This window comes from Nerophis ophidion, linkage group LG02 (assembly GCF_033978795.1).
Source record: "Nerophis ophidion isolate RoL-2023_Sa linkage group LG02, RoL_Noph_v1.0, whole genome shotgun sequence".
In the NCBI taxonomy this organism is placed as follows: Eukaryota; Metazoa; Chordata; class Actinopteri; order Syngnathiformes; family Syngnathidae; genus Nerophis; species Nerophis ophidion.
In genome coordinates, this window is record NC_084612.1 from 58,457,469 (window position 1) to 58,469,995 (window position 12,527).

General features: G+C 38.0%; 1 protein-coding gene across 1 annotated transcript in view; it reads right to left on the reverse strand.

Moving 5' to 3' along the window:
• LOC133542939 (receptor-type tyrosine-protein phosphatase gamma-like) overlaps nt 1-806 on the reverse strand; it is a 797,325-nt gene extending 796,519 nt beyond the window's left edge. Inside the window, exon 1 of the mRNA XM_061887219.1 lies at nt 462-806. Within this exon, the coding sequence (XP_061743203.1) occupies nt 462-543 (82 nt within the window). The 5' untranslated portion in view covers nt 544-806. The remainder of the gene's footprint in view (nt 1-461) is intronic.
• Nucleotides 807-12,527: the final 11,721 nt, after the last annotated feature.

Here is a 12,527-nt window from a genome sequence, read left to right on the forward strand (position 1 = left end):
ATGTGGGATCTGAGCCAAGGATTGCATTGTGGCTTGTGCAGCCCTTTGAGACACTCATGATTTAGGGCTATATAAATAAACGTTGATTGATTGATGATTGATAACATTTTCAAACGGGATGAGTAAGTGGTTCCGGAGGGCTTTCGGCTTTTTCCGTCTCAGTGAATCGATATCAATCAATCAATCAATGTTTACTTATATAGCCCTCAATCACGAGTGTCTCAAAGGGCTGCACAAGCCACGAGACATCCTGGATATATTTTATTATTTGTTGTATTTATTTTTTTACGGCTTGGAAATAAATGACCTTGCAATAGTAAGTAAACATTTGACTTATGTCGACAATCCCGTGTTGACTGTTGGACCGATATCAAAAGAGCGGATACGGGGTGCAGGCACATGGGAATCGATTCAAATCGGAATTTGAAATAGGAATATTGTCACGTAGAGAGGAAACTTACCAGGATGACAGTCCGTTCGCAGGAGAAAGAAGGCGAGCGGGAAGACAATCCAGCGGCTCCACGTCGGCAAGAGTGTTAACATGACAGACTAAAGTGGGGGGGATTTTCTTCAATTTCGGGAGTCAAAGTGATGAAAAATAATGAAGGTTATTAGCAGCGACTGCAGTCGATATTCCTGAACGGAAGACGGCCGGCGGGAAACATTTGACACGCACGTGGACCCCCCCCAAAAAACACACAAAAAAAATGTTGGGAGAGAATAAAGTCGATGTTTGGTCGGCGGAGATAAAATGTCAAGAAAACATTATTCCATCCGAACATCAAGTCTGACTCTTTCTAACTGTACGGAGGAGAGAGAGAGAGAGAGAGCGAGCGAGAGAGAGAGAGAGAGCGCACGTACACGCGCACAGACGCGCGCGCACGTTCCACGACCGTGACGAGACTTTTCAAAAATAAAAGAAGTAAATATGTGCGACCTGATGAAAAAAAAATTAAATAAACGGCTCTCAGTCCATTCCAATGTAATTTGCAAAAGCTCCGGTCTGATGATTTTGTTTAAAAATAAATAAATAATTAAATAAAAATGATGGTTACATACATCAGTCCTGTAGGGGGCAGTGATGCACACATTGAAACGCAGTAGTGGCGCCTTTCTTCTTTTTTTTAACCGCAATTATTATGGTCTTTATCTACCATTAGCCCCTTCATAGTGCCTTTTTTATTTAAAAAATAGTACATATAATTTATATATAATATAACAATAAAATATTATATTAGGTTACACCTTAGTATGGGGAACATATTCGCCATTAATTAGTAAATTAAGTAACAAAGACTTAAAGGCCTACTGAAATGAGATTTTCTTATTCAAACGGGGATAGCAGGCCCATTCTATGTGTCATACTTGATCATTTCGCAATATTGCCATATTTTTGCTGAAAGGATTTAGTAGAGAAAATCAACGATAAAGTTCGCCACCTTTGGTACTTCTGGAAAAAGCCTCTTTTACCGGAAGTCGCAGACGATGACGTCGGAAGTGTGGGGGCTCCTCAGCTATTCCCATTGATTTTAATGGGAGCCTCCTACAAAAACAGTTTTCGGACCGAGAAAACGACAATTTCCCCATTAATTTGAGCGAGGATGAAAGATTCGTGTTTGAGGATATTGATAGCGATGGACTAGAAAAACAAAAAAAAACGCATAGCATTGGGACTTATTCCGATGTTTTTAAACACATTTACTAGGATAATTCTGGGAAATCCCTTATCTTTCTATTTTGTTGCTAGTGTTTTAGTGAGTTTAACCGTACCTGATAGTCGGAAGTGTACGTCTACGGCCGGCCGGGTGTTGACGCGCAGTGTCTCGGGGACGTCGACGGCAGCTGTAGGGGCGGCACAAGCTCAGCTGATATCTGGTAGGTGGCGACTTTTTAACCACAATTTTCTCACCGAAACATGCTGGTTGACATTTGGTCTTGATCCATGTCTGCTCGACCGCGCTGTGATCCATAGTACATTTTCAGCTACGGGAATTTTAAACAAGGAATCACTTTGTGTTTGTGTGGCTAAAGGCTAAAGCTTCCCACCTCCATCTTTCTACTGTGACTTCTCCATTAATAATTGAACAAATTGCAAAAGATTCAGCAACAAATTGCAAAAGATTCAGCAACACAGATGTCCAAAATACTGTGTAATTATGCCGTTAAAGCAGACGACATTTAGCTGAGTGTGTGCGTAGCGCTCACACTTCCTAAAACCCTGTGACGTCACACGTTTACGTCATCATTACACAACGTTTTCAAGACAAAACTCCTGGGAAATTTAAAATTGTAATTTAGTAAACTAAAACAGACGTATTGGCATGTGTTGCGATGTTAATATTTCATCATTGATATATAAACTATCAGACTGCGTGGTCGGTAGTTGTGGGTTTCAGTAGGCCTTTAATTTGGAGCAGGGGTCACCAACCTTTTTGAAACCAAGAGCTACTTCTTGGGTACTGATTAATGCGAAGGGCTACCAGTTTGATACACAGTTAAATAAATTGCCAGAAATAGCCAATTTGCTCAATTTACCTTTAATAAATGAATATATATATATATTAAAAAATTGGTATTTCTGTCCGTCATTCCATCGTACATTTTTTTACTTTTACAGAAAGTTTATTGTAGAGAATAAATGATGAAAAAAAACACTTAATTGAACGGTTTAAAAGAGGAGAAAACACGAAAAAAAATGAAAATTAAATTTTGAAACATAGTTTATCTTCAATTTTGACTCTTAAACATTCAAAATCCAACAGAAAAAAATGAAGACAAAAAATAGCTAATTCAAATCTTTTTGAAAAAATTAAAAAAATAATTTATGGAACATTATTAGTAAATTTTCCTGATTAAGATTAATTTTAGAATTTTGATGTCATGTTTTAAATAGGTTCAAATCCACTTTAAAAATAAGATTTAAATTTGATTCTACAGATTTTCTAGATTTGCCAGAATATTCTTATTTTATTTTAATCATAAATTTGAAGAAATATTTCACAAATATTATTCGTTGAAAAAACAGAAGCTAAAATGAAGAATTAAATTAAAATGCATTTATTATTTTTAACAATAATAATACAGAAAACAAATACTTGAACATTGATTTAAATTGTCAGGAAAGAAGAGGAAGGAATTTAAAAGGTAAAAAGGTATATGTGTTTAAAAATCCTAAAATAATTTTCAAGGTTGTATTTTTTTCTCTAAAATTGTCTTTTTAAAAGTAATAAGAAGCAAAGTAAAAATATAAATACATTTATTTAAACAAGTGAAGACCAAATCTTTAAAATATTTTCTTGGATTTTCAAATTCTATTTGAGTTTTGTCTCTCTTAGACTTAAAAATGTCGAGCAAAGCGAGACCAGCTTGCTAGTAAATAAATACAATTTAAAAAATACAGGCAGCTCACTGGTAAGTGCTGATATTTGAGCTATTTTTAGAACAGGCCAGCGGGCGACTCATCAGGTCCTTACGGGCGACTATGTGCCCGCGGGTACCGTGTTGGTGACCCCTGATTTAGAGTGATTTGGACACTAGATGAACATATAAGGGTTAGGGTTACTAGTAAGCAATACTTCTAAGGTTATTGAGGGAAAACTCTTAGTTAATGGCTTACCGTTTGTATAATAAGAATAAGGCATTAATAAGTACTTAGTAATGACTAATCAAGGGCCAATATGTAACAATTTGCATGTTAATAAGCAACTAATTAATGGTGAATATGTGTTCCCCGTACTATAGTGGTACCGTATATTTGTTTTACTGCATTATATTTTATTCTATGGTAAATATTGTCAATTCTGAGAGAGTTGTGTGAGCTGAGAGGTATCTGAGCAAAAATTGTATGTAATATTTGTTGTCTTGTACTGTATTTTAAATGTCTTTTGATGCTGCATCTCACAGGCTTTTCCATTCATAAATTCAAATACAGCATTCCTCCAAATTGTATTTTTTTTAATTTTATGTTATTTTGCTTCCATTTCTTATGGTATTTTTTTTAATTAAAACCCTTTTAAAAATAAATATTCAATCAATCAATCAATCACTGTTTAGTTATATAGCCCCAAATCACAAATGTCTCAAGGGACTGCACAAATCATTACGACTACAACATCCTCGGAAGAACCCACAAAAGGGCAAGGAAAACTCACACCCAGTGGGCAGGGAGAATTCACATCCAGTGGGACGCCAGTGACAATGCTGACTATGAGAAACCTTGGAGAGGACCTCAGATGTGGGCAACCCCCCCCCCCCCTCTAGGGGACCGAAAGCAATGGATGTCGAGCGGGTCTAACATGATACTGTGAAAGTTCAATCCATAGTGGCTCCAAGACAGCAGCGAGAGTCCCGTCCACAGGAAACCATCTCAAGCGGATCAGCAGCGTAGAGATGTCCCCAACCGATACAGGCGAGCGGTCCATCCTGGGTCCCGACGAGCGGTCCATCCTGGGTCCCGACGAGCGGTCCATCCTGGGTCTCGACTCTGGACAGCCAGTACTTCATCCATGGTCATCGGACCGGACCCCCTCCACAAGGGAGGGGGGGACATAGGAAAAAGAAAAGAAGCGGCAGATCAACTGGTCTAAAAAGGAGGTCTATTTAAAGGCTAGAGTATACAGATGAGTTTTAAGGTGAGACTTAAATGCTTCTACTGAGGTAGCATCTCGAACTGTTACCGGGAGGGCATTCCAGAGTACTGGAGCCCGAACGGAAAACGCTCTATAGGCCGCAGACTTTTTTTGGGCTCTAGGAATCACTAATAAGCCGGAGTCTTTTGGACGCAGATTTCTTGCCGGGACATATGGTACAATACAATCGGCAAGATAGGCTGGAGCTAGACCGTGTAGTATTTTATACGTAAGTAGTAAAACCTTAAAGTCACATCTTAAGTGCACAGGAAGCCAGTGCAGGTGAGCCAGTACAGGCATAATATGATCAAACTTTCTTGTTCTTGTCAAAAGTCTAGCAGCCGCATTTTGTACCAACTGTAATCTTTTAATGCTAGACATGGGGAGACCCGAAAATAATACGTTACAGTAATCGAGACGAGACGTAACAAACGCATGGATAATGATCTCGGCGTCTTTAGTGGACAAAATGGAGCGAATTTTAGCGATATTACGGAGATGAAAGAAGGCCGTTTTAGTAACGCTTTTAATATTGAAAGGGTAAAATAAAGCACAATTTTTGGATGTAATAATAGATGGTCAAATTAAGTGGAAATTTCATATGCAACATAAAGTAGCAAGAAACACGTCAGTAATGAATAAAGCAAAATGTGTTTTGGACCAAAAGTCACTTCATATTTTTTATTGCTCACTAGTGTTACCATATCTAAGTTATTCTGTAGAAATATGGGGAAATAACTACACATGTATGCTTCATTCATTACTGTTCAGTTCAGTTGAGTTCCGTTTCAGTTTATTTGGACGGTGCATACAAACAATGTAATGCATCACACGATTCCAGCTGTTTCATTACAGCACGTGCGAAAAGGAGTAGGAAGAAGCAGAGCTTATTGAATCCAACCCCTTTTCATACCATAGCAATTTTATCCCATTGCCTTGTTCTCCGTAACAGAACAGTGAATAAATAAATATTAAATGAATAATATACAACAGTAAGCAAACAAATACAGAATTCATATATAATTTTTGTCTCAATAAAAAAAAAGAAAAAAAGGGTTAAATATGTTTATCATAATTCTTGTTCTGTTTACTACTTGTAGTTTGAACAGTCTCTCATAAGTGGTCCTTTGATTTATTTACTTAATCCATTCCATCATTTAATTCCACATACAGATATACTAAAGGTTTTAAGTGTTGTACGTGCATACACATGTTTTAAATTAGATTTTCCTCCAAGGTTTTATTATTCCTCTTTTGTTGAGAAGAATTGTTCTATATTGTTGGGTGGGAGGTTATAGTTTGCTTTATACATCATTTTAGATGTTTGCAAATGCACCAAATCATTGAATTTCAATAATTGTGATTTGATCAATAAAAGGTCTGTATGTTCTCTATATCCAACATTATGTATAATTCCAATTGATCTATTTTGTAACACAGTTAGTGAATAAAGTGTATGTGGAGGGGGGCGTGGTCGGCGCGCCTCCTGCGGGAATGGAGTGTTTATAGCCCGGCTTCGAAGCCCAGCTGACAGGTGAGTAGATTGCCCAGTTGGGACTGATTATCTAATCACCTCTTGCCTTTATCGGCAGCAGCCGGGGCCATGACGAGAGGACGGCGGCTGGGAGCAGAAGCACACGCACCTTAGGACACACAGAGAGAGAGAAAACAGGGACACACGTGACTGAAAAGTCCTGCACCCTGGTGTATTTGTCTATAAAGCCTTGCTCAAACCTGTTTACCGGGCTCAAGAAGATCTATCGGCCTCAGGAGAACCCTCACCACACGAAAAGGCCTTTACAGTGTACTTTTGTATCTGTTTCCCCATATTTCTACACAATAACTCAGATATGTAACACTGGCGAGCAATAAAGAATATGAAGTGCATTTTGGTCTAGAACATGTTTTGCTATATTCATTATTGACTTGTTTTTTGCTACTTTATGTTGTATATTTTTTACATTAGATTTCCAATTAATTTAATCATCTATTATTACAACCTGTGGAGGGCAGCGTGGCCTGTCGGCCTGCCGCAGAACAGGGTGTGCAAGGATTGTCCTCGAAGACAGCGACAGGTGAGTAGATGGCCCAGGTGGGACTTGTTATCTAATCACCTGTCGCCTTTATTAGCAGCAGCCGGAACGAAACAAGGGTGTTGGAGTTGGAGCCAGGGAGAGAAGCGGAACTGAAGCAGAACACATATATTGCTCGAAAGCAATCACTGCATGTGTGGATGCAAATAAAAGACTGCATTCAAACTATCTACCGGGCTGGCAAAGATCTGTAGGCCAGGAGAACCCGCCTAAGAGGGAAACACCCAGAAATGTGTTTTTTTTACCCTTTCAATATTGACTCTGTCTATTTGTATTTGTGTTTGACTTTCTATTCTATTTTTGCCAAATACCATTATTTTATTTTTACTGACATTCAAGGATAGTCTGTTTTTGTCAAAGCATATTTTTAATTAGTTAATTTCTTCTGTTAGTATTTGTATTATCTTCTTTGTGTTCTCTCCTGAACAAAACACAGTTGTGTCATCTGCAAATAATACTCACTTTGGGTCCTTTGTATCTTTACAAGTGACATCTATATAGAGATTGAACAATTTTGGTCGGAGTATTGATCCCTGAGGTACGCCACAAGATATGTTGAGCTCTGTGGAAGTGCGTTTTTCAGGACTAGGACTTGGACGTGGATTGTTTTCCCGAGGTGCCAAGCGAATGGAGTGGAAACGGCGTGAAGGTAAAGACATCTTTTTATTTTAACATTAACAAACTACAAAAAAAAGCATGCAAAAGATGCTCACAATGGAGGTACAAAACTTGGCAATGGAAACAAACACTTGCACTATGGCATAAACTATGGACATAAACTAAAACTTGCACAATGGCAGAACTATGAACAACTAAAACAAAAACACTTACTGTGACGAGAAAGGGTATGAAAAAATAAAAAGCAGCATGGATATCATGGGTGCAGGAGGTGATGTTGTGAGACTGGCTACCTGGTAACTGTGGCTTAAATAATACTATGGTGATTGGTTAAAACAGGTGCGTGACATGGGGACACGGTGAAAACTAATTGGTTGGCATGGTAATAAGACAAACATGGAAGTGGAAAAACAAGAAACAATGGAGTCTTAAGCAGAACAGAACATTCCGTATTTCCTTGAATTCCTGCCGGGGCGCTAATTAATTTGAAACATCTTCTCACTCCTGCGCTTACCAAAGGCATGCGGTAAAAGTAAGCATGTGCTAATTATTTTAAAACCTCTTCTCACTCCGGCACTTACCAAAGGTATGTAGTAAAAATTTGATTGTGATGTAAGCTTCGACCTTAAATCCTTCTCAATAACTCTCAATCTTCTTCCCTTTATGCAATTTCAAATTACCGGTATTGAAATCAGCCTCCTCCATTTTGAAAATGATGACAGGGGAAGTGTCACTCGTCACGTCACGTCACGAGTTTGACCAGGCGGTAATAGTAAGCATGCGCTAATTATTTTGGGAAGCAGGTTTGTCCCGGCAGTAATTCAAGGCAGGCGCATACTATATGTCCTGCGGCAATTCAAGGAAGTACGGTAACTAAAAAAAAACATGAACAGACATGACAGTGTTCGTGTAGCTTCACGTATTGCATCCTGTTGGTTAAGTAACTTCTTACCCAATTCAAGACCAACCCTCCGATTCCATACCGTTCTAATTTGTTTATTAAGATGATGTGAAACTGTTACAAAAAAAGATCAACTAGAATTATACATAATGTTGGATATAGAGAACATACAAACCCTTTATTTATTGAATCAAAAATATTGAAATTGATTTGGTGCATTTGCAAACAGCTAAAATTATGTATAAATCAAACTATAACCCGCCACCCAAGAATGTACAACAATTGGTACTGGTGTGTCAAACGTTTACTGAGTGTTGCTAAAAGGAAAGGCCATGTAACAAAGTGGTAAAAATGCCCCTGTGCCAACTTTTTTGCAACGTTTTGCTGCCATTAAATTCTAAGTTAAAAGATTTTTTGCAAAAAAAAAAAAAAAAAAATGTTGTTTCTCAGTTGGAACATTAAATATCTTGTCTTTGCAGTCTATTCAATTGAATATAAGTTGAAAAGGATTTGCAAATCATTCTATTTTGTTTTTATTTACCATTTACACATTTACACATGTAGTAACAGGCACATTTATCTTCATGAGAGCCAACAAACAAAAAGAAACATCACTTATTATACAAGGTCTGCTGTAAATTAGGATTTTCATATATTCCCATTTAGATGAAGAATGTCTTATAATCCTCTCGAAGAAACAGGGTGCGTGGGCTTTAGGGGAACCAAGCTCTTCCGCGTCTTTCCCGCCAGTCCCAGGTCCTGAATAGCTTTCAAAGTGTCCCAACTTGTCAGATTATATTTTCAGGTGAGAGGCATGACTCATGGTCTGGAACAGGGGTCGGTAACCTTTTTGGCTGAGAGAGCCGAAAAGCCAAATATTTTAAAATGTATTTCCGTAAGAGCCATATAATATTTTTTTTTTAACACTGAACAAAACTAAACGCGTGCATTTTTAAGTAAGACCAACATTTCTAGAGTATAATAGGTCTCTTATTCTTTGTAATAACATTGTTATTCTTAAGCTAACTGTGGAGGGGGCGTGGCCTGCGGGCCTGCAGCGACAGGTGCGTGATGGCCCACCTGGAGCTTGTTATCTAATCACCTGTCGCTCTGTTATAAGCAGCAGCCAGGAGGAGAGATGAGGTTGGGACTGGAAATACAATTGCTGGAAAACAACTGAGAGACTCTTTGAAAAATAAATCAATATTGTAACCCTCAAACAGGCTCTCATGTCGGTGCTTGGGGGTCTGAAGAAGCCCCAGGAGGGCAAGCCCCACATTAACCAATAATAACTAAATAACTTTTTACCATTAACACAACTTCTTGAACGGATGGATGGATTAACAATGCATGAGAATGTTTTATATTTTGAACATTATTTTTAACACTGTGATTACAAGTGAAATTATTCATTACTTATCGTTTTAAGCAACATCCGCTCGGATTCATCCGAGAGGCAGATACAGTCATCAAAAGAGCCACATCTGGCTTGCGAGCCATAGGTTCCCTACCCCTGGTCTGGAATAAACTTTAAAGGGGCAAGGAAGCGACAACAGACCTCTTGGTGATGTAAACATAGGGACACACGCTTGTGATCAAAGCGTCGCTATAAATAGTTTGTCTGTGTTAGCACTTATAATAACAATATCACTAATACTTGGTTAATATTCAAGCCCCAAAATGTAAATGGTGTATTGTTGGTGCTCTTTATTTATAAGTTTTTGGGGTTGGAATAGAGGACCTCCCATTGACTCCATTTTAAGCCGACTTTTTTTTATTTACATTTATTTAATGTTTAGAATGCATTATAAAAAATGCATTATATAATACACACACACTAAAGAGGAACTGCACTTTTTTTTTAATTATTCAGAACAGATGGCAACAGTAGTATGTTTTATGCCTATATTCGGTTGAGCTCATTTACCATACTATTAGGCAAACTTAAAATCCTTTTTTTCCCTCAAAAATCTAGTGTGCCTTATAACCCGGTGCACCTGTATATTAAGAAGATGGATAATAGGAATATGAACTTACATTTTTGCTAAATCCTTTGATAAGGCAAGTTTATATTATCATAATAATATAGGCAAAAACATACTACTGTTGCCATCTGTTGTCAAAAATTCTAAAAAAAAAAAAAAGTGCAGTTCCTCTTTAATGTTTATTTCTATTATATAAACATGCTGTCATGATCCTTGGTCCTGATCATGTTTTTGTGTTTTGTGTTAGTTCTTGAACTCCTTTAGTTCCTGTTTGTGCACCTCCTGAGTTTGTTTTGGTTGCCATGGTTGCTCATTATGTTCACCCGTCTCTGATTGGTGTTTGGCCGCTCACCTGCTACCCGAGCAATAATCAGACACACTATTTAAGCCTGCTATTGCCAGTCAGTCGGCCTGGCGTCATTGTTCGTTTCATGCTCTTATCTTGCCACAGTAAGTCTTGCTTATTTCATGCGATTCCATAGTTAATGCTATTTATTTCATGCCATAGTTTAGTGAGGTTTTCATGTCCAAAGTTTCATGTTTCATGTCCTAAGTTTTTTTCCTTAGCTTACCTTTGCCTGGAGAAGTCCGTTTGCATCCCGGGAGAACAAACTTTACACATGCCTTATCAAAGGATTTTGCAAAAAATTTAGTTGATATGCCTATTATCCATCTTCTTCATATTTGATTTAATTAATATACAGTTGAAACTCAAAATAAATTCCAACAATTAGATTTGTAATTTGAAGCACAGTACAATCCATCAAGTGGTGCAGCTTAATAGCTTACCAAAGTCGTACTAAAATTTTTTGATTGAAATTTTGAGTGCCCAGTGTAATGTTCTGAAATTTTTTAATGGAACATAAAACATGTTGTGTTGTTTACTTGAGTCATATTGCAGTCTAAACGTATCTGTTATGTTTGCCTGCTGTCTACTGGTCACACTTTTCATTACACCGTGTACCAAATAAAATAGCTTTGAGGTGGGTAAGCCAAACCAGAATGATTCCGTATATGAGGCGCACCGGATTATAAGGCACACTGTCGATTTTTGAGAAAAAAAAAGGATTATAAGCGTGCCTTAAAGTCCAGAAAATAGGGTCAACAAGCTGAACTGAATATAGGCAAAAACATGCTATGTTGCCTTTGAGCCTGGCTTTGAGTGTTCCATTCTGTAACTTTGCCATATTATTTTGTTTCTATTCTTGTTTTTTTTTGTTTTTGCCAGTTGGCTTGCTGAATACCATAATTAATTTCTAAGCAAAATTTAACACATGTAATGTATTTCCCCAATGCATTATGTTATCATCATAATGCATTGTGGAAATTCAAGAAGACATCAGAAAAAAGACTTTAGTCACTGGCCTGAGGAAGCTCTTAACAATCCCACCTTTGCTGATCCTCGGCTTGTTTCCTGACCTTCCTGTCACTGTGGCACTGAGTCTTGGTGACAAGCGCCTTGGGCCAAAGGTTCCTTTTCACCTGAGCGTCTCCGAGTAGCACCAAATCTCTTGTCTTTCTTATTAGGATGTGCATAGTGCCACTGTTTCTGGTTTTGAAGGGTGGCGAAGTAATATTTCCCAGAAAGTATTCACTAAGCTCGACACGTTTCCACTGCTGACGATATAAATCTCTACTTTTGAAGGATCAAGAAGGAAGAAGAGTGTACAAACTTTCAATGTCAGGAATATTGTCGGATTTAGAAGACATGGTGAGTCTGCATCAGTCGAGGTGGATACAATCTTTTTGGAAGAAAGCTTTGGTAAAACATGACCAGTTGTTCATGTTTTACCAAAAGATGGTAAAACATGAACGACTGGCCTGAGAAAGTCCAAGATTCATCCTGAGACCCCAGTAATCTTCTACATAAGGGAAAAGTGTGGTACTTTAACGGCCTACTGAAATGAGATTTTCTTATTTAAACGGGGATAGCAGGTCCATTCTATGTGTCATACTTGATCATTTCGCAATATTGCCATATTTTAGCTGAAAGGATTTAGTAGAGAACATGGACGATAAAGTTTGCAACTTTTGATCGCTACTAAAAAAGCCTTGCCTGTACGGGAAGTAGCAGACCATGTGCGCGTGACGTCACTGGTTGCAGAGCTCCTCACATCCTCACATTGTTTACAATCATGGCCACCAGCAGTTAGAGCGATTCGGATCAAGAAAGCAACAATTTCTCCAATAATTTGAGCAAGGATGAAAGATTTGTGAATGAGGATAGTGAGAGTGAAGGACTAAAAGAAAAAGAAAAAGGACGAGGGCAGTGGGAGCGATTCAGATGTTATTAGACACATTT